The 25,016-nt window shown below is 52.7% G+C and overlaps 1 protein-coding gene across 2 annotated transcripts in view; it reads left to right on the top strand.

Moving 5' to 3' along the window:
• The first annotated feature begins 862 nt into the window (after positions 1–862).
• Positions 863–25,016, top strand: part of TGM2 (transglutaminase 2) — a 38,022-nt gene continuing 13,868 nt past the window's right edge. Inside the window, exons 1-7 of one of the 2 annotated variants that reach the window (XM_019016916.1) lie at positions 863–968; positions 2,109–2,188; positions 5,783–5,962; positions 11,274–11,516; positions 16,320–16,438; positions 19,289–19,417; positions 20,481–20,658. In XM_019016916.1, the coding sequence (XP_018872461.1) occupies positions 2,179–2,188; positions 5,783–5,962; positions 11,274–11,516; positions 16,320–16,438; positions 19,289–19,417; positions 20,481–20,658 (859 nt within the window). In that variant the 5' untranslated portion in view covers positions 863–968; positions 2,109–2,178. Of the gene's footprint in view, positions 969–2,014; positions 2,189–5,782; positions 5,963–11,273; positions 11,517–16,319; positions 16,439–19,288; positions 19,418–20,480; positions 20,659–25,016 lie in introns of those variants that run through there. The other variant, XM_019016915.4, reaches the window with a different exon arrangement.

The following is a 25,016-nucleotide window of genomic DNA, read 5'->3' as shown; positions in this document are numbered from 1 at the left end:
GGGACCCTGTCTCAAAAACATAAAATACTTAGGTGGCTCCCTGTCTTCTAGGGAGCTCCCAGGCTGAGGGTTTTAAAGGAAAAAATACCTGGTAGAAAAGGCCAAACCCATCCTTTCATTTGGGGCAGGGCTAACACCTGTGGAAACACAGCCTTTGTTCTGCAGAACTGACTGTCCCCATGCCTCCCGTCTCTCCTTGAGGTCCCGAAATAGCCAGGTGCTGGGATACTTGATATTTCCATGCCAAGTCTCAGGGCCCCAGTTATTGCATGCTCACCACGTATAAGGCACCCAACCTTGGTCATTTAGATTGAGTCTTACTCAGGCCTGTGAGGGAGGGATTCTTTCCCCCATTTTGCAGAGGAGGAAACTGAGGCAAAATCCTGCCCATGACCACACAGCTGGTCAGGGGCAGAGTGGGAACTTGAACCCCAGCCTCTTGACCGACTTCCCTCTCGGTCGGGTGATTCTCCTCACACTGCTCTTTCCTCCAAGCTTTCACCAGCTGCAGGGAGCAGTTTCTGCAACAATCTCTGTAAAATGGGGCAATTACGGGTCAGCTGGGCCCAACACTGTTTGTGGGTTTGTTCACTGAGACTCCAGCCAGAGCCCGTTTGACCCAGGGAGAAATATCCACTGAAGCAACACAGGTTGTTTTCCCTGAGCCATGTGTCACCTAGGAATGGAGACGGGGGCTACTTCTATCGTCCAAATTCATCAATAGATGTAGAGCTTGTTCCGGAATGTACAGCTTGTTCTGGAATGTAGAGCTTGCTCCGGAATGTAGAGCTTGTTTTGCAAAAAGTGCCGGGGAAGCCCCGTGGGCCTCTGTCTCTCCAGGAACCCTTCCCGCTCAGGGCTCACAGTGGATCCGGAAGCACAGGAGACCAAGAGACCAGAGATACCAGGATGAGAGACAGGCCCCCTGGTTGCCAGGTTCGAGAAGTCCTAGGCTGAGTCCCTGGAAAGTTAGTCTTGCTCCTTTCTGGCACACAGTGGGGCCTCAAGAAAGCTCAGTGGATGGATGGATTGAGGGAGGGAGGGAAGAGAAGGCAGAGGGAGGGATGGATGAAGGGATGAGTGGATGGATAGGTGGGTGGGTAGGTGATGCATGGGTGAGTGGATGGATGGGTAGATGGATGGCTGATTAGATGGATGGCTGATTAGACAGATACAAGGATGGGTGAGATCGGAGGATTATCTGGGTTTTGCTACAGGAAGGGGCATGGGTGTGTCTGTTTTTGCAGGTGTGTCTGCATGTCTGTACCTGAGTCCATGCCTGCATGTGTGTCTACCTCTGAGTAGCCACATCTTTGTGTGTCTGTGGGTGCCCTCTCTGATTCTGCGTCCACATCTGACAGTGGCATTGGTGTCTGGGAGGTCTGTGTGTGTACCAGGTGCCTCTGGACACCTGCTCATCTGTGTCCACAGCTGTGTGTGGCTCGCGGTCAAGGCTACCTGGCTGTGTCAGGCTGTATCTATGTCCTGGTGTGTGTCTGCCATTCGAATCTGAATTTGTATCCATGTCACTGTGTCTGCGTGGCCAGCCGTGTGTGGTGTATCTGTGGGAGTGTATCTGTGTTTGTGTGTGTATCTCCACAGCCCTGTCTCGGTGTGTCTGCGTCTGCTCTCCGTGTATGTATATCTGAGTATGTGTGTGACTCTGTGTGTGTGTGTGTGTGTGTGTGTGTGTGTGTGTGTGTGTTGGGGGTGGGGAGGTATTCTTGATCCCAGATCTGACCTAAGAGTTCACATCTGTGTGTCCAGGTGCACCCCGGTTCCGTTGTGTGTTTCTGTGAGGGTGCTGCGTGTGTCTGTATCTGAGTGTGTGTGTCCAGGTGTCTGTTCTCCAAGGTCTGACTCTGTGGGTCCAAGTGTGTCTGTGTCCTCGGCTAGTTGTGTGTCCCTGTCCGCTCCCCCAGGGGGCGCCCTCGCCGGACCGCCGTCCCTCCCTCGGGCTCCGGTCCCCTGGGTGAGCCCCAGCGCTGGCGGCGTGGGCCGGGGACTGGGCAATGGGTGGCCTCCCAGCTCGCCGCCTTCCCGCGGGGCCCCGCCCCCGGCCCGCCCCAAAGCGGACTATAAGTTAGCGCCACTCTCCGCCTCGGCAGTGCCAGCCGCCAGTGGTCGCACTTGGAGGGTCTTGCCGCCAGTGGAAGGAGCCACCGCCCCCGCCCGACCATGGCCGAGGGTGAGTATCAGAGTCACCGCAGCCGCCACTCAGGGGCCCTGGGGCACTGGGGTTTAGGACCCGGTGGGAGCTGAATCCCTAAGTCCTGATTTGGAGAGCAACAGGCAGACCGGGCTGGGTGAGGAGGCGTCTCAATGCTGCTTGCAGCCTCAGTTTCCCCATCCACACTGCATAACCATTAACCCTTGCCTCCCTGGATCAGGTGAGGCAATGGAACGCGACGGGGTGTTGTAAACTGTAAAGTTCTGTCCTGGCGGACCACTGGCACGTGTCCTCAGTCAGTCAGTGGGGGCTGGCTCTCTGATGTGTGCCTGGAGCTGTGCAGGGGGTGCTGGCCTGGCCTCAGAACACTTAGGTTTGGGTGGTTCTTGCCAGCCAGGACCAGGTGGTGTGCATGCCACGCCGGTGGTGTGCAAGCCAAGCCTGGCTGAGTCCTTGGCTCCAGCCGCCAGAGAGGAGCTTTCGGCATCCTATCCAGGAGCCTTCGGAAATCAGGCTTGTTCTTCCCGCCCTCACCTTCTGCAACCCTAGACCTTGGCCAACTGTTGAGTCTCGCCTATAAAATAAGGACAACAGTGTCCTTATTTTATAGGACAAGGTTTATGAGATTTGTTTTCCCCCAAGACCCCCACCCATCTGTCACCCTGACCGTGCCCTGGTCCTCTGCTCCAGCCTTTGGTGCATCTGTGAGGAACGAGAGGAGTGAAACAGAGGCTTAACTAATTTCATACTGGTGCCCCTGACTACCCCCCCACACACAAGCAGCACTGTCGTAGGTCCCAGCTGGAGGGATTTCTATAATGGAGGATGTCACTGCTGGACCTGGAATCCCAGCTGGCTCTTGGGTCAAGTTCATCTGGGGATGGCTTCTGCACCCATTGCAACCCCCAGGAAGGGGTGTGGGACAGGGACATGGGGCAGGTGGAGCAGGAATGGGTGGCAGGAACTGTGGACCCACCTGACCCTGCTGTGTGATCTCAGCCACCTGCCTCCCTCGGACCCAGCTCCCAACACACTGTGATGTGTCGCCTCGGTGGCCGCTTGTCCTCAATGCATCTTCTCACCCCCATGCTCAAAAGCAGGGCTCAGTGGGGCTGGGAGATCCTGGAGATGCCAGTTATGATGAGCCTCCAGCCCCAGGTCACAGTGGCCACTTCTGACAGAGGTCTCACTGGCCTAGAAGACCTAGGCCCTTTCTAAGTGCAGAAATCCTATAAATCCTACAATTCTAGACCTGCATCTTTGGAGCTGGGCATGATTTCTGGAAGCCCTTCTTCGGACAACAGATGGAGAAAATGCCCCAGCTCCCACAGCCCAGGGACTGGCCGTATGTCCAGGGTCTTCCATGGGAACGACAATGGCCTCTTTCCTGCTCAAGCTCCCTGGGTCTGAAGTTTCCAAAAACAACATTTCCTCACCGCAATAGGCCAGCAGGAAGTTTTTCCTTCTGGCCACTGAGGTCTCTTCTGTTGTGATTACATGGGGACCGACATCCCTGATACTTCAGTGGCGCAGAACTATCTGCCCCCAGGTTTGAGAACAACACAGGACATGGTGGCGAAGGGGTGGTCATAAGAGGGGCTGGAGAACAAACTGAGCTGTAGTGAGGTGGTTCCCAGGGCAGAATCCTACAGAATCCTACAGCTCTGGATTCCGATCCCAAAGCAGCCACTTGGTCTGGGACCTGGAGCCACCTGGTGTCCTTGTCTACAAAATGGGAATCATGATAGCATCTATGTAAGCGGAGTTGTTTTGGGATTTAAGTTGAGATAATTCACATACAAGGCACTTTGCATCTCATTTTTGGAATAGTCGATGGTGAGCAGGAGACCTGGGCTCTCCCACTGCAAGGACCAACTTTCGGCGTGACTTTGAACAAATTCCTGCCCCTGGGCCTCACTTGGACCCCATGCTGTCCAGTGGCTCCACACTCAGAGAGTCTGTCTTGCCCACTCCTCCCACCTTAAGGGCTTCCCAATCCTGACCTTGAGCTTGCCAAGGTTTATGAGATTTGTTTTCCCCCAAGACCCCCACCCATCTGTCACCCTGACCGTGCCCTGGTCCTCTGCTCCATCTGAAACTGTAAATGGAACTTTCACATATCAAGCTTCTGTCCTGGGCTGGGCCCTGGGGAAGGGGGTTCCCAACACATCTTCTAGACTCACAGCAGCCCCTTGAGACTTCAGAGGAGGAGTCACAGAGAGGGAGAGACACTTATCCAGGCTCACACAGCAACACAGCAGAACTAAAACCTACCTCTGGAAGTCTCCAAAGCGCCTATCATGTTAAAAATGTTTTGTTTTGGAGAATATTGAACATACACAAAAATAGACAGAATTGTTTAATAAATTCCTATGTCCTCATCACCCAGCCCTGACCACCGTGGTGTCTCCTGCCCCTGCGCACCTTCATCTCAGACATCACATCATGTCATCTGTCAATGTTTCAGTATATGCCTTTAAAGGATAAGGACTCTCTTTTTTTTAACACAAACAAATTAACAAAAATTCTTTGATATCACCATTATGCCATCAGTATTTAATTTTCCAGTTGTCTCATACATGTAATAAATGTTTTTAAATACTTTTTTGAAATCAAGATCCAAATAGATCAATACATCACAATGGGTTTAAGTTTCTCTTTATAGGTTCTCGTTTCAATGTTTTTTTCATTTTCTTTCTTGCAATCTATTTATTAAAGAAACCGGACCCTTTGTCAATAGTTTCCCAGTATATGAAGTTTGTCAACTGCATCCTGGTTCTGTGTTTAACTTGTTCCTCAGCCCTGGGTATTTCCTGTAAATTGAACATTGGATCTAAAGGCAAAGGCCATGTAATTGACCTGTACCAAATACTGCTCCTGCTTAAACCAAAAGAACCCTCTGATAGCAATAGAATAGCTCGTGTTTATTGAGTATTTATTACACAACAGACATTGTACTAAGTGTTTTACATGCATTAATTCATTTCTTGCTCACACCAGCCCTGGGAGGTAGATACTGCTGGTCCCATGGCTGCTGGAGGTCACACAGCTAGGGAGTGCCACAGGGGGTCACAACCTTGTGATTAAAAGATTTAGGCAAAGCTGGGCACTGTGGCTCGCACCTGCACTTTGGTAGGTCAAGGCAGGAGCCATCACTTGGCCCAGGAGTTAGAGAGCAGCCTAGGCAACATGGCAAAACCAAAAATGAAAAAATTAGCTGGGCACATACCTATAGTCCCAGCTCACTGATAAATGAAAAAATTAGTGGTGCACGCCTGCCCTCTCAGCTACTCAGGAGGCTGGGGCGGGAGGATCCCTTGAACCCAGGAATTCAAGGCTACAGTGAGCTATGATCACACCACTGCACTCCAGCCTGGGCAACAAAGCAAGACCTTTTCTCAATTAAATTAAAAAGAAAGAAAAGGGTTAGGGAGATTGGGCCCCACCCAGCCCCTGTGTGACCAGGGCTGGGGAGAGAGGTCAGTCGAAACAATGGCTGTGCTTTGTGGGGAGTAAGAGGGCACAAGGCCCCCATGTCTAGGGAGGGCAGGTGCATCACTGGGGGTCTGAAGGATGCCCCCGAGGCTCATGCGTCTCCTTCTGTTTCCATAGAGCTGGTCTTAGAGAGGTGTGATCTGGAGCTGGAGACCAATGGCCGAGACCACCACACGGCCGACCTGTGCCGGGAGAAGCTGGTGGTGCGACGGGGCCAGCCCTTCTGGCTGACCCTGCACTTTGAGGGCCGCAACTACGAGGCCAGTGTAGACAGTCTCACCTTCAGTGTCGTGACCGGTGAGTACCTGCAACCCCACTCCACCACCACCACCACCACCACTTCCTCTCCACCCCGACATGCCCCAGAACCCTGACAGAGAACAGGACAAATAATAACTTTACCTTCTTTGTTCCCTGGGAGATTGCCACCTGTCATCAGCCCCATTTTAGAGATGAGGGAACTGAGGCCCAGAAAGGAAGGAGATGTCACGGCAGACCACCAGCTTTGTGAGCAAGTGGACCCCTGAGCTTCTGAAAGCCTATTATCACCAGGGTTGCAGGTCAGCCTTCAACCAGGAAAGTTGATCAGGATCCCATCCACAGGCTGGGCGTGGTGGCTCACACCTGTAATCCCAGCACTTCGGGAGGCTGAGGAGGGCGGATCACCTGAGGTTGGGAGTTCGAGACCAGCCTGACCAACGTGGAGAAACCCTGTCTCTAGTAAAAAAATTCCTATCCACAAGCCAGGCATGGTGGTACATGTCTGTAATCCCAGCTATTTGGGAGGCTGAGGTGAGAGGATCATTTGAGCCTAGGACTTTGAATCCAGCCTGGACAACATAGCAAGACAACACCTTAAAAGAAAAAAGAAAAAGATCCTGTCTGCCCTTTCCCATATCAAAACAACTTCCTAATCCCTCTGCTGCCTGAAATCCACGCAACCCAGCCAGGCACTGGGATCAGGCCCAAATCAGGCCTAGGTGGCAGAGAAAGAGCCCAGCTAGCTTCAGCCTTCCATGTGGGCAGTTCTGGGTCCCAGCAGTTCATTCTCCAAGCATTAGGAGGCTGCCTCAATCTCCAGGGCTGGACAGAAAGACCGGGATTCTAGCGCAGGCTGGGCTGCCTACCTGCTGTGTGACCTTAGGCAAATTACTTAACCTCTCTGAGCCTGAGTTTCATCATCTGAAAGCCCTCACATTGAAAGGTTGTTAAGTGTCTCCTATGGGGGAGGGCCTGCAGATATTTGCAGCTGTTGCTTATCTTTGTACTGGGGCCCCAGGGATAGGTAAAGGGACACCAAGTCCCCAGGCGTCTCATGCCCAGATGCGTGATGCGCAATTTTCTTTGTTGGCCATTCCTGGGAAAATGGCCTCAAATGCCCAATCAGTGGGGCTGGTTTCCAGTGGCAGCCACTCCCTTGAGGTCAGTGAGGGGCCACCTGGCTAGGACTCGGGTTGGGAAAGGCCAGCTCTTTCTGAAGTCTCCGAGGGCAGAGATGGCAGCAAGCATTCCTTGGCTGAGGCCTGCATTGAACTAGAAGGCCGTTGATAAGGCTTATCATAGGGACTGCAGCCTAGCCTCGGATAGCTCCTCCATCCTTCTCCTCCCTGCCCCTGCCCTCCTGGTGGAGACACACCCACTGCCCAGGGGCTCCCCCACAAGCACACTGGCCCCCAAAGGTCTCTTGCTAACAGAGCCAAGGAGCCCCCAGCAAGTCTCTGACCCTCCAGCCTCAGTTTCCCCCTCTACGAAGTGAAAAGTTAGAGTACATGGCAGTTCAGGGCTGGGTCTGGTGGCCTGAGAAGAGTCAGACTTGTGATAGTGAAAATCACAACATCTGTGGGGCACCCACTGAACGGATACTTGTCTTGAATCCTCGCAGCTTAGAAGTTATAAAGGACTCCATTTTGCAGATGGGAAAGCTGAGGCTCAGAAAGGTCAAGTCACTGGCTCAGGAGGGTCAGTCACACAGTGAGTCAGGGACACAGAAGGCTTCAAACCCCGACTGCAGAGTGAGGCTTTTCATCCCTATGTCCCTGCAGCAGGCGCATTTATCACAAGTGCCTGCCAGGGCTCAATGTGTTCCTCTGTGAAATTGAATGGTAGATGAGCTGCTGGCTTGGGCAGCCTGTGATTTCTACTTTCTTTTTTATTTATTTTTCTTTCTTTCTTTCTTTTTTAAAACTTTTATTTTAGGTTCATGGGTACATGTGCAGGTTTGTTATATAGGTAAACTCATGTCACGGGGGTTTGTGGTACAGATTATTTTGTTACCCAGGTGCTAAGTCTAGTACCCAAGCGTTATTTTTTCTGCTCCTCTCCCCCCTCTCACCCTCCACCCTCAAGGAGGCCCCAGTGTGTGTTGTTTCCCTCTATGCGTCCATATGTTCTCATCATTTCTCTCCCACTTATAAGTGAGAACATGGGGGATTTGCTTTTCTGCTCCTGCGTTCGTTCGCTGAGGATAAGGCTGCCTTCTTTCCTCTTCTTTCACTCTCCAGATGTCCCCTTTCTTATTTCTCCTCCAATTGTCTGGGCAGCGTAGTGTTAGGTAATTAGGGCCCTGAGTCTGGGGTTGGGTGAAGGGCCACTGCTGACCTTCCCACCTCAGCAAGCTAATCTCTGTCCTCCAGTCTCCACCAACTTATCTCAAACCATAACCAACCTGCCCTGGTCACTTCCGCAGCCCCTGTAGGCAGCCACGGAAGAGCCCAGATCTCTGAGTACAGAGTGCACACAGCTTCCCTGTCCAAGCAACCAAGAAATTCCCGGGGCCTGGGGAAGCCTGAGGGACAATACCAGGAAACCAGGCCCTCCCCCAACTCCAGGCCTGGCCTGGGTCAGCGCCCAGCTCAAGGCCTGGCCAGCTGACTCTGCTCCTGTGTGGGAACATTCTAGCTTGTGATGGGAAACTGAGGCCCAGAGAAGCAGGAAAGTGGCTAAGGTCACTCAGCGAATGGAGCATGTGGTCTGACCCCACACATTCTTAGATGTTGTGTGTTTTCACCCAGACAGTTTGAGACCCAACAGACTCTGTTATGGGGTCCAGCCCACACTAGACAAATGCCATCCTTGTCAGAGGGATAAAGTTCCCTCCAAGGTGGGGTCGGGGTTTGATGGGGTATGGCAGTCACAGTGGGAGTGAAGTCAGCCTGGACGAGTGAAAGGAACCCTTATGAGGCTGATAGAAGGCTTTACTCTGGAAGGTTCTGCCCACCCACCCCATCCCAACCTGGCCACCATGGTCTGGGATAGTGGCCAGGACCCCTAGGCTCCCTGTGGTCATTTGGGCACAGAGTGGCCCTCATGGTGCCTCTGGTCCCACAAAGAGGATGGTGTAGAACCGCAGCCAAGGAATTTGTGAAGTCAGCTTACGTGAGCAGCGGGTGGACCGTGGGACAGCCTGTCCTTCTCCTGTTCCCCCAGGATCTGGGAAGAAAAGGGTGTGTGAGTGTGTGTGCATGGCTGCCCCAAGATAGAGAGAAAGGGAAATGCGTTTCCTGACTTGTCCCCAAGGGTGACATGTCAACAGCGACAGTGATGATGGGATCTGGCCCAGGCCTGTTGCCACAGAGACCAGATCATTGATCCTCCAAGCAGGGACATTTCTGAGATTGGAAGGAGCACCCTTAAGAATTATGCTGGGACCACAGGCGTAAACTGAGGCTGTCCTGAGCAAACTGTGATGCTTGGCCACCCCAGCACCACCCCTCTCAACCTCAGTTTCCATATCTGTGAAGTTCTTCAATCGAACTAGACAATTTCTACATTCCACTCCAGTCCTCACGATCTGCTATTTGGCCTGAGAATTCAGACTTTTAATGGCCCCTTTTAATAACACTGACGATAGCTCACATTTCCTGCATGATTACTGTGAGCTGGTCACTGTTCAAAATGCTTTCTATGAACTCTCTCACGGAACCCTCTAAACAGAGCCAGGAGGCGTTCATGAAAACTGAACAAGACTAACTATGATTTCCTGAGCACTTACTATACACCAGGTGCCTTGTGGGATGCTTTGCATGCCTGTCCTCTTTAAGCTTCACAACAACCTTATAGGGAGGTACTGCCACTGGCCTCATTTTACAGATGAGAAAACTGTGGCATAGAGAAGCTAAGTAACTTGTAGAAGTTCATAGAGCCAGTTTCGAACCTGAGATTGGACCCTCCCAGGCATGTGGCCTAAGCCTGTTTTCTTCTTGGATAAGAAAGCAGATCAGAGAGGCCTGGTGATGTGGCCCAGGTCACACAGTGCTCAGGGGCAGAGTCGGGGAGCCAGACGTAGGGTGGGTCTGGGACCCCAGGCCTGCATGGCTCCTCCCCAAATGCCAGCTCTGGAAGTCAGGGAGCATTCAAAGGCTTCCAGTCGGCCCCTGGCACTTGGACAGGGCCTGAGAGGCCTGTGTCGTCCCTGTTAGTTCATGGTTACATTTGAGCTGGGTGTGGGTGGGGCTGGCTGGCAGGGAGGAGGGGGCTGGGGGCTGGGAGGGAGCCCCTGGGTGAGCAGGCCCCAATAATGTCCACAGTGGGTGGGCAGAGCTGCAAGGAGAGAGATGGAAGAATAAAAATAAACTTTCCTGGGCACCCGCCCAGCCAGGCAGAGAACGTCCTCTGTCTTCTCTCCACCACCCATGTCCAGAAAGTGACCAGCCCCTCCTCGCCCTGCCCATGACTCAGACCTGCCTGTGGGGGCGGGCCCTCCCCTCCACCTGGAAAAGCAGCTGCTTTGAGAGTGTGCCCATCACTGTGCCTTTGAGAACCCGGCTGGGGAGTGCCCTCTTTGGGAGGAAGAGGCACCGTAGAAGACAATTGAGAGCTAAATACCCACTTCAGATGCGACATTTGCCACAAACTCCTAGGATATCCTTGGGAGACCGCTTCGCTCTGAGCCTCAGTTTTCTCACCTGGGCAAGGGGTCTCAAAGGAAGCAGGTGCTTCATGAAGTGTAAAAGGCTGTAGGAAGGTGAGGGGTCGTTATGACCAGCATCTCAGAACTGCCTATGGAGATGTGGGGGACAGCAGATGGGGGGCCTGGGGAGACAGACACCTTGAGGCTGTGTGGGCCAGCCAGCATCCTCCGCTGGCCTACAGAAAGGGGCTGTCAGAGGACCGAGGTCCCTTCCTGCTCAGCGTCTGGGCTTCCTTCTCTGAGAGAAAAAGCTGGACGCTAGCAGGTAGAGGATGTAGGCAGGAAAGGAGGGCCCTGGGGCATGTTGCCTAATCCTTGTCTATGCTACACAAATGGGGCCAGGTGATCCCCGAGAGAGGGATGGGCTTGTCCCGAGTCACGTCATTGCAGAGCAGTGAAACTGAGCCTTGGCTCTGGGCCGCATGGCCCCTCTCTCAGGACGACTCTTTAGTTGAGGACATGCTGTATGCCTGTGGCTTTTTATGCATTCCCACAAAACCACGCCGAAAGGCTGGGGTTCTGAGCCCCCCTTTACAGATGAGGAAACTGAGGCTCAGGGAGACAAACTTCTTGCCAAACTTATTTCAGTGGTTAGTGGCAGAACTAGGCCTGGAGCCCAAGCTGGGGGACCCCACGTAGGTGCCCTGCCCTGCCAGCCCTGCCACCCCTAGCTCACGGCTACTGCTTCTCCCTCCACAGGCCCAGCCCCTAGCCAGGAGGCTGGGACCAAGGCCCGTTTTCCACTAAGAGATGCTGTGGAGGAGGGTGACTGGACAGCCACCGTGGTGGACCAGCAAGACTGCACCCTCTCGCTGCAGCTCACCACCCCGGCCAACGCCCCCATCGGCCTGTATCGCCTCAGCCTGGAGGCCTCCACTGGCTACCAGGGATCCAGCTTTGTGCTGGGCCACTTCATCTTGCTCTTCAACGCCTGGTGCCCAGGTGAGCCACACGCCATCCACTCACAGCGTTGGGGTGGGCAGGGCTGGATCCGCCCATGGAGGAGGCTACTGGAGGTGGGAAGAACAGGGGATAAGAGACACACACCAAAGTGGACTGAGTGAGGCCCACTGTGCTCCAGCCTCACAAAACCCTCAAGACATGAGTACTCCTGTTATCCCTGTTTATAGAAACAAAATGAGGCCGGGCTCAGTGATCCATGCCTGTAATCTCAGTTCTTTGGGAGGCTGAGGAGGGAGAATCACTTGAGCGAGCCAGGAGTTAAAGACCAGCATGGGCAACAGAGCAAGACCCTGTCTCTACAAAAAAAAAATTTAACAGTAGCTGGGTGTGGTAGTGCACGCCTGTGGTCCCAGCTAATTGGGAGGTTGAGGTGGGAGGATCTCTTGTGTCCAGGAAGTCGAGGCTGCAGTGAGCTGTGATTACACCACTGCACTCCAGACTGGATATCAGGGTGAGACCCTGTCTCTAAAAAAATAAAAATAAAAAGAAGCAGAATGATATGCCCAATTCCACATATTTACCAAGGGACTTCACTCGCTGTTTGAGGCCTGTATATTCCCAGACCACTATGAACTGGGGCTTGGCGGTGACTTGGTTTCAAAAGCCCCACATCAGGAATAGGGTGCCCAGCTGATACCTAGGCCCGGGCACTGTGTCCTGGTTCTGTTTCATGGGGCCCTGTTTTTTGTGTGTTTTTTGTTTTGTTTTGTTTTGTTTTGTTTTGTTTTTGAGACGGAGTTTTGCTCTTGTTGCCTGGGCTGGAGTGCAATGGTACGATCTCAGCTCACTGCAACCTCTGCCCACCAGGTTCAAGCAATCCTCCTGCCTCAGCCTCCCCAGTAGCTGGGATTACAGGCATGTGCCACCACGCCTGGCTAATTTTTGTATTTTTAGTAAAAACGGAGTTTCACCACATTGGCCAGGCTGGTCCCGAGCTACTGACCTCAGGTGATCCACCCACCTCGGCCTGCCAAAGTGCTGGGATTACAGGCGTGAGCCACCGTGCCCGGCTGAGGTGGGAGGCCCTGTTTTAAATCTCACCCAGACTGGTCTGGGGAAGGGAAACCCGGAGGTGAGGTTGGGGGGAGGGCTGGGGGAGGGGGGTGAGTAGGAGCAGTTTGACCGTCCAGCTGCCTCCTTATACACTATCTCAGTCGGGCCTCTCAACAGTCCCAAGGGGGAGATGACACGTCCCCACTTCACACACAGGAAACTGAGGCTCAGAGTGGTGAAGTGGCCTTTGGAATCTCTTTGAATAAATAAGTGGACAACCTTGGACAAAACTAGAAAGTCAGAGGGGAGGGCTTGGAACAAAGGAAACTGACTTGAGCAAGGGGGAGGAGGAAGGGGTTGCCAGTCACCTCCCCAGGCCTCGATTTTCCCATCTAACTAGCAAGGCAGTCAGATCTAATGATCTGTTTCCTTCCTGCTCTAATGAAACAAAGCAGGGAAAGAAGCATCATGGGCCAGGCCCCTCCTGGGAATCGGGTGTCCCTCTTCAAAAGGGCAGAAATTCTGGCCTTCTGGCTGTTAGACAACCACCTTCTTGCTGGCCCACTGCTTTATCTTTTTTCTTCTCTATTTTGAGGCATTTTATATTTGAGCAGAAAGCTTTTAAAATTTTTCGCCTTTCCATATTTTGATTTTTATTTCCCAGTATAACAGTAAACCATGACAGCATTCTCTTTAGAAAAGCTTCAAGCCCAGGTGCAGTGTAATACCACAACTGTAATCCCGGCACTTTGGCAGGCTGAGGCAGGGGGATCACTTGAGGCAGGAGTTCAAGACCAGCCTGGCCAACATGGCAAAACCCACCGTCTGTATAAAAAATACAAAAATTAGCCTGATGTGATGACACACATCTGTAGTCCCAACTACTCAGGAGGTTAAGGTGGGAGGATCGCTTGAGTCCAGGAGGTTGAGGCTGCAGTTAGCTGGGATTGTGCCACTGCACTCCAGCCTGGGTGACAGAGCAAGACTCTGTCTCAAAAAAAGGGGAGAAAAGGGGAGGGCTTCAAGACTACAGAGAAATGGCCTCCCCCTTTGACTCCTCCTCCTTGGGGGACACCATTGTTAGATATTTTGCGGGGGCTCACCTCCTTAGGTCAGTCTGTATGTGCCTGGAGAAATTGCTGTATTTTATAGGTCTCTGTCTATCACAAACATAAAAGGATCCCACTGTATACATTAACCTACAACTTGGTTTTTTCCCCTCACAATACACCGTGAGGCTCTGTCCACATTGGTCTGCATACATCTGCTCATTCATTCTTTTTTTTTTTCTTTTCTTTTTTCTTTCTTTTTTTTTTTTTTTTTTGAGACCAAGGCTCTCTCTGTCACCCAGGCTGGAGTGCAGTGGTGCAATCTCGCCTCACTCCAACCTCTGCCTCCCGGGTTGAAATGATTCTCATGCCTCAGCCTCCCGAGTAGCTGGGATTACAGGCATGCACCACCACGCCGGGCTAATTTTTGCATTTTTAGTAGAGACAGAGTTTCACCATGTTGGCCAGGCTGGTCTCAAACTCCTGACCTCAGGTGATCCGCCCACCTCGGCCTCCCAAAGTGCTAGCATTACAGGCGTGAGCCACCACGCCCGGCCACATCTGCTCATTCTTTCTAAGGGCGTTGAGTGTCCTGTTTCTTGCCCATGTGGATGGTCCAGCCCCCACTGATGGACATGAGGTTGTGCCTGGAGGCTCATGGCACGCAGGGACCATGCGTCAATGAGCACCCTTGCTTCATACCCTGTGGCCAATGGAATGATTTCTCGGGACAGAAGTGGCCTTAATGGATCCCCCCCGCCCCATAGGTTTGTTTTGAATTTTAGTCAATCTGCAGAGGGTAGCAACTAGTTGGCAGCTCTGCCAACAGGACAGGAACACGCCGGTGTCCCCACCCTCGTCCACACCACAAGGTTTCAGAATTCAGGGAATGGGAAGCGTGGTTCTGGGGGATGGCCCCCTTCCTCCTGCTTGGCCTCACCCGGCGGCGGGTTGGAGTGGCGGTCAGCCAAGCGGCACAGTGACTAAAGTGACCCACATCCCGGGGCGGGGGCTGTGGAGCTGGTGATGCAGAGGCAGGAAGTTGGGCTGGGGTGAGCGCAGGGGCGCTGTGGGAGGAAATCAGTCTGATGGGTGGGAAAGGGCCGGGTCTGCCTGGAAAATGGGACCCTCCTGTATGTCAGTTCCAAGACCGATATGATCAAGTGCCAGTTATATGCAAGGCTTCACGTCCCCAGTGCCCCCACCTTTACCAGATGGGGACCTGAGCTGGGGATGTCACAGTCTTGGCATCCTGAGCTGGGGTGGGGACAATTCAACAAGTGCTGACACTCATTCTAATGTTGAAACACTGTGGGTTCTTCTTTCTCTTTCAGTCTTTATCCCACACCCGCCGGCTGCTGCAGAGCCATTATAGTTCATTGACTTCAAGGTTAATTTTTATAGAAGTTTCCAGAGCCAAAGATCAGAATACACAAGAGACTTGGCCTCTTTCCCATTTTTCCTCACTACGATGAAAGTCAGGGCTGCTGGTCGCTGCAGATGGGCATGACAAAGCCCAGGGGTCTGAGGGGCCGGCAGCTGCTTCCTTCCCAGGCCAGCTTCTCCATTAGACCCAGCAGGCACTGTGCCTGGGGCCTGAGAAACTCTTAGGGGCCCGTGAACATGTTTTAATTTAATTTAAAATCAGGAGAAAAAAATGAACATTTAAGTTGAACAATAGGTTTTAATATGTAATATTGAGATAGCTGTAATTAACCAAGGCAGTCATAACATTCAATTACTTTTTTTCTAATGGAGGAAGGAATGCATGAAGTCAAGAGTGCCTGGGGCTCACCAAAGTCACAATGGGGCTCCAGATTGCCCCTTCTTGGCCTCAGTTTCTTCACCGGTTAAGTGGAGTCAGTAAAGCCCGCCTGACCTTTGGGCTCCTACCATCTTGCCCCAACTTCCTCAGCTCCCTCTTCTCCCCTCACTGGCCACAGACAACTAAATGCCCTGCATTTTCCAGCAGCCAAAGCTTTGTGCTTTCTGGTCCTCTGCTTAGAATGCTACCCTCCAGGTTCCAACTCTCTAAACCTTAATCATTTTTCAAGACAACATTCAGATGCCACCTCCTCCAGGGAGCCCTCTGTAACTCTCTCAAGCTGGACAGGACCCCACCTCTCCTGAGCTGCAGGAACCCTTTCTTGGCCTTCCCCTCTGCTACTGAGTTCTCTCTGCCTTGAATCATGCGCCTCCCTCACGCTACCTCAGGGCTTTCGTTTCCAAAGCACCTTTCAGATCTGCATTTTGGGCTGACACAGTGAGGTGTTAAGGTGGGCAGAGAAGGCAAAGTAGCCTACCCAGGGTCACACAGCAAGTGAGAATCAGGAGTTTCCTGACTCCCGGTCCAGTGCTCCTGTGTCCTTAGTCTCAGTTTTCCTAGCTATAAAATATTCCTGAGCCTTAGTTTTCTGGTCTTTAAAATGGGGCTTTCAAGGATCCCTTCCTCATAAGGCTCTTCTGGAGATTAAATTTATTAATACAGGCCATACATTTATCGCAGGTCCTGGCACACAGTGAGTGTTGAAGAAACGGCAGCCTTTGTTGTCGCTAACCGATAATACCTTATCTCATTGATGTGGGATTATTCATTAACGGTTACTTTTTCTGATTAAAAGAAGGATGGATCCCTGAGACACTGGCTTGGCCTAGGGAATTGGCACCCTTGACTCCAGATTTGCAGGGACCCTGGGCCTCCGCAGACCCAGAGCTGAGGTCCCTTTCTTCCTGCCTGCAGCGGATGCTGTGTACCTGGACTTGGAAGAGGAGCGGCAGGAGTACGTCCTCACCCAGCAGGGCTTTATCTACCAGGGCTCGGCCAAGTTCATCAAGAACATACCTTGGAATTTTGGGCAGGTAAGGGCCACACCCTGTCTCTCCCAACCATCTCAGGCCCTTCTGTGTGCCCGGCCCTGTGTCTGGGGGCAGCCAAAGCTGCACAGGTGGGAGTGAGTCACAGAGTCACCCACTTCATGCTGTCAAGGATGCAAAGGCCCTGAAAGAGCTGAAGGTTCAGAGAGGGCCAAGGCTGCCCTGAGGTCACACAGCAAAGGCGGCGGCCTTGGATTCAAGGTGGAGAAAGAACTAGGAGAGCCTTTGGGAGCTGTGAAGTTGGTTGGTATCCTGGGAGGGGGAAGAGGGAACAGTAAAGCTCATGTATTGAAACAATAGGCAGTACTTGGAGTTGGGCTGGGGCGAGCCCTGTGTGCTAGGCATGTGCTGAGAAGAGGCTTTAAACCCTCACCCAGATCAGTGGTCCTCAGGATCACTGAGAGAGGGTCTTAAAACGCTAGGGGGTGAGAATTTGCTCTTCAAACAAGTTCCCAGGTGGTGCTGATGCTGCTTGTCTAATAACCATACTTTGGGAACTGCTGATCTGGTTGTATCTGTTAGCAGCTGCTGCATAACAAGCTTGAAATTTAGGGGCTAAAAACAACAATCACTTATTATTTCTCACAAGTCTGTGGGTCAGCCATGCATGGCTGTCTAGGCTGGGCTTGGCTGGAGTCAGTAAAGCCAGCCTGACCTTTAGGCTCCTACCATCTGGCTCAGCCAATGGCTCATCTGTTTCACGTGGTTTCTCACTCCCCAGCCGGCCAGCCTGGGCTGGTTCTCTAAACCGGTGATGATAAATTTCATTTATCATCCAGCCACCTGTAAAAATTCTTGAGACTCTGCTGGGAAAACTCACAAAGCAAGAACCATTGCACCCCTGGCCCCTCAACCTACTGGTGTGTTAGGAGGTATTGGCCTCCTAGGGTGGGGTTCACCCTGAGGCTTCCCCCAGCAGCCTCTGGGTCAGGTTTCAATGTTCAATGACCCTCTAGGGAGGGTCCTACCCTGAAACCATAGGGAAATCTTCACTGTATGATCTCAGGCTCTGACCAAAGTTTTCTCATCGGAATATCACGATGATAATTGCAAAACTATCTGCTCAGCAACCCCGTAGCCTGCTGTGGGATATAAATGAAATGGTGGTATGACCGTGATGCATAAAATACATCAGAAAATGAATTGGCTCTGATTTTTCATGGCTTTTTATTCTCTCCTGAGGAGAACAAAGTCAAGTTCTTCCTTTATTTCCCAGGGTCCTGTTTTTTTTTGGTTTTTTTTTTTGAGGCAGAGTCTTGCTCTGTCGCCCAGGCTGGAGTGCAGTGGTGCAATCTCAGCTCACTACAAGATCCACCTCCTGGGTTCTTGCCATTCTCCTGCCTCAGCCTCCCGAGTAGCTGGGACTACAGACGCCTGCCACCACACCCGGCTAATTTTTTGTATTTTTTTAGTAGAGATGGGGTTTCACCATGTTAACCAGGATGGTCTCGATCTCCTGACCTCGTGATCCGCCTGCCTCGGCCTCCCAAAGTGCTGGGATTACAGGCATGAGCCACCACGCCCCGCCCACAGGGTCTTGTTTTGTATCCGGGCTTGTGCTGGGCTGTGGGACATGGCCTTTGCAAAGCTTCTAGAGGTGATCACAGTCCAGGAAGATGAGACCTAGAGGAAGGAAGGAATAACAGCCTATGGGGATCAGGGGGTACTTCTTGAAGTGGGGAATATTTGAGCTGGGCTTTGAAGAACAAATGGGAGTTTGCCATGCAAGGAGGTGGGTGCACGACATACTAGGCCAAGGGAACTATGCAAGTGAAAACTCAGAGGTTGGAAAGTTTATGTCGTGCCTGAGAGGTATGTTGTAGCTTGGGGCATACCTTGTGTGTGAAGGAGCCCCAAGAGATGAGGTGGGAGAAGCCAGCAGTGTCCAGGTTGTGGAACAGCCCTGAACATCAGGCCGATGGCAATAGGGAGCCACAGAGGGTTCACACCATGGAAGGCTGTTGTGCAGCTTGGAGGGAGATCTGGCCCAGGAAAGGACCACAGAGGTGGGGGGGAAAAGAGCAGACAGAAGGGCCCCTGGAGGTGGGTGGTCCAGTGGAAGGTGGCAAGAAGGGGTCCTGCTTTTGAGAAAGATGACATTTGAATGGCAAGGATGAGGAGGTGTGAGCCCTGCAGAGAGCAGCAGGAAGAGCATTCTGAGCAGAGAAATAGCACATGCAAGGGCCCTGGGGCAGTGAGCCTGGGCAGAGTGAGTGTGGGTGTGAGTGGTGAGAGATGAGGTCAAAAAGGGGATGGGAGCAGATCATGAAGGGCCTTGAAGGTTGCACGGTGAAGTCTAGGTTTTACTGTGGATACGGTTGAAACAGAAGAGTGATGGGACTGGATTCCTATATTTAGAATCTGTCTCAGTTCCCATCAGAGCAGCGTGTGTGGGCTGGGTTGGAGGGGGACGAGGGGGCTGACATCAGCTCTGCAGGGTGGGTCACGCCTTGGGGAAGTGGGAGATTTGGCTGAGCAAGAGGAGAAAGGGACAGTGACAGGGCCCAAGATGACTCTGAGGGGGAGCCCCAGGGACACCGGGCTGCCCACTCCATGGGCTCCTGCTCCAGATTCCCAGGTCCCCCCAACCAGGCCCTGGATGAAAATTATTACCCTCTTCGTCACACACTCATGGCTCACCCAGTCATTGTCCCACTCCATTCCCTCCTGGGCCAAGAGAAGCTGCCACCAGAGAGATTTGGTAGACTCGGCTGGAGTGTCCCAGTCTGCTGTGTGGGACAAAGCGGGAAACAGCTGCTGGAGGCTTCAACGCAGGCTTCCTGGAGGAGGTGCTTTCCCAGCTCCCTCTTTCTCCTCTTGTTTCCTCTGACACAGTTTGAAGATGGGATCCTAGACATCTGCCTGATCCTTCTAGATGTCAATCCCAAGTTCCTGAAGAACGCCGGCCGTGACTGCTCCCGCCGCAGCAGCCCCGTCTACGTGGGCCGGGTGGTGAGCGGCATGGTGAGTGAGTGGCATGGCCCATCCAGGGGCGGGGCCTTCAGGGGGCTCCCGCAGGCCCCTCCCTCGCAGTGGAGACACAGGCTAGGCGCGGTGGGGGACCCGGGAGATGGGTAAGTCTTGGGGAAAAGACCTTATATTGGAAAGACAGGATTTGCACAGATGAGGGTGATGCTATGGGGTCCCCCAGAGCAATTAATTTATTCATTTCTTCAGTAAATATTTATCAAGTACCACTTCTGTCCTAAGCACTGGGGAGACAGCTGTGTACAAGTCCTGTGTGATCTCTAGCTTTATGGAGACTGTGTTATAGAGGGGAGGGGAGGGGAGACAGACACTAGCCAAACTACCATATGAACGAGCAGGCAGTTCACATGGTTCATAAATGATGGTGCACGCTCTGAAGGAACCCGAGGTGTGAGAGCGTCGGACTGCAGGGCCAGGCTCAGGGAGGGGCTGAGGGGCTCCCTAAGGTGGTACCCAGGAGAAGGGCATTCCAGGCAGAGGGCACAGCTGTGCAAAGGCCCTGAGAAGGGAGCGACTTAGGCAGGTTTGAGGAAGGAAGAGAGGCCAGTGTGCCTGGAGTGGAGTGAGCAGGGCCCGTGGGTGCAGAGGAAGCTGCAGAGGTGGGCAGGGGTGAGACCAGAAGGGCCTCTTGGATCATGGTCAGGGGGCTGATTTTATTCTCGAGGTAATGGGAATTTAGGGGGAACGACACAATCTGGGGTGGGGGGCCCAAGCGGGTCTTTGTAAAACTTAGATCACACCATGTCACTCCTGAGCAATCCTGTGTTCATAGGACAGAGTCACATCCCCAGTATCGCGTTCAAGACCTTGGCCCTGCCCCACCTCATTCTTCCCCATCTCCCTCCTGTCCCCCGGCTCCAGCCCCCAACATCTGCCGCACACCACAGTCTGTCACACGATGGCCCCTTTGCACCTGCTCTTTCCTCACCCTGGAGCTCCCCTCCCCAGCTTTCACCCCCTGCTGTACTCAGGCTTACCCAGGCGGCACAGCCGTCACCCCATCCCAGGCTCAGTCCCCATGCTGCCCCACTGGTTGCAGGTCAACTGCAATGATGACCAGGGTGTGCTGCTGGGACGCTGGGACAACAACTACGGGGACGGCATCAGCCCCATGTCCTGGATCGGCAGCGTGGACATCCTGCGGCGCTGGAAGAACCACGGCTGCCAGCGCGTCAAGTATGGCCAGTGCTGGGTCTTCGCCGCCGTGGCCTGCACAGGTGAGCTGCACGCTGGGATGTGGGTCATGAGCCCTGGGAGGGGGCACAAAGAGCACTGGAGTAGGAATCAGGACATCCCTGCCCTGGTCCTGCCCCTGCCACCAACACTCTCAATGCACTATGTGGCCTAGAGCCTGTGACCACCCTCTCTGGTCCTTTATCCAATAGCCATCCCTCCAGTGGTTGTTAGGATCAAGGGCTATCATTGGAGAGACTGCATGGGCTCAGGGCTGAGAACTTGGGCGCTGGAGCCCACGTTCTCAAAAACTCAGGATTTTTAATCTGAGTTAAAAACCCCCTCCCTCCCACCACTTGCTCTGTGACCTTGAGCAAAAGACTTCTTTCTGAACCTCAGTTTCCCCGTCTGGAAAATGGGGACAACATCAAGACCTTCCTCCTAGAGTGGGTGTGACATGAAGCTACTCAGCACAGAACCTGGCCCAGTGTCACTCTCGGCAAATATTAGCCAGTAATAACCAGATCCTAACAGTAATATCAGTGTCAAGAAAGAAAGCATGTTCTAAAATGTAGAGGGGGAATATCGAGCAATTTAAAACCAAAAAAGTAAAATAAATCTAAAACAAAAATCTTCAAAATTTAAGGCCAGAAAATGTCGATGATTGTTGCCAGGCTGATGATGGTGCTTATGAGAATGGGTTAGCATCACACGCTGGCTAAGAATGTAGACTCAAGACATGAGGATTGCTTGAGGCTGGGAGTTTGAGACCAGCCTGGGCAATATAGTGAGACCTTGTCTCTACAAAAAAATAAAATAAAATAAAAATTAGCAGGCATGGTTGTGTGTCTGGAGTCTTGGCTACTCAGAAGGCTGAGGCAGGAAGATTGCTTGACCCCTGGAGGTTGGCTGCAGTGAGCTATGATTGCGCCATTGCACTCCAGCCTGGGCAACGGAGCAAGATCCCCTGTCAGAAAAAAAAAAAAAAGAGAGAGAGCACAAATTCTGAAGTCAAGGCCTGGGTTCAAATCCTAGCTCTGCTTCTTACCAGCTGTGTGTCCTTAGGTAAATCACTTAACTCCTCTGAACCACAGTTCCATTGTATGTAAAATGGGCACAACGGTAGTACCTTTATACGGGGATGGTTGTGAGGATTAAATGAGTTAATATGTGTGAGGTAGCTGAGCGTGGTGGTGGTGCACCTGTAGTCTTAGCTGTTTGGGAGGCTGAGGCAGGGGGATCACTTGAGCCCAGGAGGTCGAGGCTGCGGTGAGTCATGATTGCACCACTGTACTCCAGCCTGGGTGACAGAGCGAGACCTCATCTCTAAATAAATAAATGAATGTGGGAATTGCTTAAAATGGTGCATAATAGAAAATACTTATGTGACGATACTATTTATTGTCATGACTATTATTATTACCAGGCTCAATCTAAAAGGCTGGTCTGGGGCTTCCAGCTTTTCTGATTCCAAAACCAGTGCTAAGGCCCAGGAAAGGGTGCCTGGCAGGGCCCCCAGCACATCCTCCACACCAGCAGGCTGGGTCAGGGCAGCCTAACCTAGGTTCTCAGCTCGGCTGTCCTTGCCTTCTGACTCCTGCCTCTCTGCCTGGGACTGCCTGTTCCCCGTGACCTCTGAATTCCTTTTTCTTGTGGAAACTCCTTCATGCCAGACACTTCCCTCTGAGAGCCCTAAAACACCTCTTTTCAAAGAAGCCCATGGGTTTTCCTGGAAAAACCCCGAAATCCAAGACCTGGATCCCCAGGCTCACCGGCAGAAACCCTGGTCACCCTGGTCACCCTTGTCACCCTGGGCTGTGGCCGCCTGAAGGTTGAGCAGCAGATCCTGCCCCTCAGCTGCCCACTGCAGAGCTGTATTCTGGTCTCCGCAGCCTCTTCCCAGGCTGTGTAGGATGGAGCCAGGGAAAACTTGGCCAAGAAAAGGGCTGTCTGACCATTGTGGCCGTGGAGTTCACGTGGGGAGCCAATGGTGAATTGGCCCATGAACTCTGGAGTTGGACTGCCTGGGTTTGAATCCAGCTCTGCCACTAACCCGTGGGTGGACTTGGGCAAGAGAATTGATGCCTCCAAGCCTCAATTTCCTCATCTATAAAATGGAGACAATGGTGACTGATCTCATTCATAGGAAGCTCTTAATACCAGGGAGAGATCACTTAGCACAGTCTCTGGCTCCGGTTAGGCTTGGGTTTGGGGATTTCCAGGGGAGCCTGGGATTCCAGCTTTCTCAGCCGGATCCCTCACTGTACTTCCTCAATGTCCATGAATCAGCCAGCATTGATGGACGACGTTTGCCATAACGGGCACCATGACACACTGTGCTGTTCCCGAGCACCCCCTCAATGCTTGCTCTGGGAATGGGCAGACAAGGCTGTGCCCACACCCGCGGCCTCTCTCTGAATCACCACAAATCCCCACAAGCTGCTATTATTAGCTTGTCTTACTGAGGAGGAAATGGAGGCTCAGAGAGGGGAGTGGCTTGCCCAAGGTCATACAGCTGGTGAGCAGCAGGGTCAGTCTCTGATCCAGGTGTGCACGGTGCTGGGGCAGCCTCCTGTTAGACTGATGAGGAGGCCTCCCGGGACACCACCCCTGGGGCAAGAGTGGCACTTAGCTCCCTGGAAAGCAGAGACAGACCTCCCCCGTCCTCCTATCTGTCCTCAGGCCCGCTGCATGGTAGGATAAGACCTGTGGTTAGGACACCAGCCTTCACTGAGGGCAGCCTTAGGGCTGAGCCCTGCCCAGGCCTCAGGGGGACAGAAACCAGGCAAGAGGGGGAGGTCATAGCTGTTCCTTTCTCCTTCCTCGCAGCTCCTACAAGTCTCCTGGCAGGAATCCAGGGCCAACCAGTAAGCTCTTACCCTGGCCTATCGATGGTGGCCCCAGGGCAAAGGTCGCATCCCTTCTCCCCTACTCCCAAACTCAACTTCAATCAAAACTAAAAGTAAAACAAAAGTCCCACAGATTACCTTATTACGCCTAATCTTGTTTCTCTTCATTTTTTAGATATTTTTTCTGGGAATCTGTTACTTTTACAATACACATAAAAAGCACATTTTTAAAATGAGAGAGTAAAAGCACCCATAATTCCGTCTGCCAGGAGCACCCAGTGGGCCGTGTGGGTGAGATCCACGCCGGGATTTTCCTCCCTCCCCTGTGCTCCTCGCCTCTCCGAGCTGAGCTCAGCTTGCAGATGCCAGTCAATGTCCTGTTTCTGTTTAACCTGTCATTGCAACATCAGCCCCTTTCCCAGCAAACAGGGCGTTGGCAGGTATGCAGGGCCCTCCCTCCCGACAAATCTGAGGACCCTGACCTGTGCTGCGACCTATTTATAGGGCCACATGCATCTGTGTTCTTGTACATTGGGAATGATGATGAGTCCCCAGTGGCATCACTAATGCACAAAGAGATGGAACCAAGGCCCAGAGACATGAAGGGACTGGCCCCAGGTCACACAGCTGAAAGCAGCTGGGTCTCCCGACCTCTGTCCCCTCCTCTGCCTGTTCTGCTGTTTGAGTCTTTAAGTCCCTATCTTGGGGAGAGTCAGTCATTCAATCACTCCTTCCCTCCCTCCCTCTTTCCTCTCCTCTCTCCTTCCTCCACTCCTTCATCCCGTTTGACAAAATAGTCAATGACAGGCCTGTGCTGGGCTCCAGGATCTAACATAGGACAGATCCCTCACTGTCCTTGGAGGACTAATTAAAGAATCCCTCACATGCCTGTACACCGGAAGGATGAAGGATCTCCAGCCGTGCTATGAATGCAAATGATGGGGCAACCTGAACCTGGCAGGCAGCCTTCCAGGCAGAGGGAATTGCAGACACCGATGCCTGGAAGCTGGCAGAGGCAGAGCATGCTGGAGGCCAGTGTGGGGGAGCACAGTGTGCGAGGAGGGGGTCAGGGGTCAGACCCTGCAGGGCCAAGGGCCATGGCCAGGGCTCTGGCCTCGACCTCAAGGGCCATGGGGAACCAAGGACAATTGATCACAGGAGTGGTGACATCAGATTTGTACTTTATTTCATTTTGAGATGGAGTGTCACTCTGTCACCCAGGCTGGAGTGCAGTGGTGCAATCTTGGCTCACCACAACCTCTGCCTCCCAGGTTCAAGCAATTCTCCTGCCTCAACCTCCTCCTGAGTAGCTGGGATTACAGGCGTGCACCACCATGCCTGGCTAATTTTTGTATTTTTAGTAGAGACGGGGTTTCACCATATTGGCCAGGCTGGTCTCAAACTCTTGACCTCAGGCCCCCCTCAGCCTCTCAAAGTGCTGGGATTATAGGCGTAAGCCACCACGCCGGGCCGGGGTTTGTATTTTAGAGTCTCCTTCTGGCAACTGTGATGTGAGGGGCATAGAATGGACATGGGGTGACCAGAGAGATGGG

The sequence above is a fragment of the Gorilla gorilla genome, chromosome 21 (assembly GCF_029281585.2).
Source record: "Gorilla gorilla gorilla isolate KB3781 chromosome 21, NHGRI_mGorGor1-v2.1_pri, whole genome shotgun sequence".
In the NCBI taxonomy this organism is placed as follows: Eukaryota; Metazoa; Chordata; class Mammalia; order Primates; family Hominidae; genus Gorilla; species Gorilla gorilla.
This window is presented reverse-complemented; position numbering and strand designations above follow the sequence as displayed.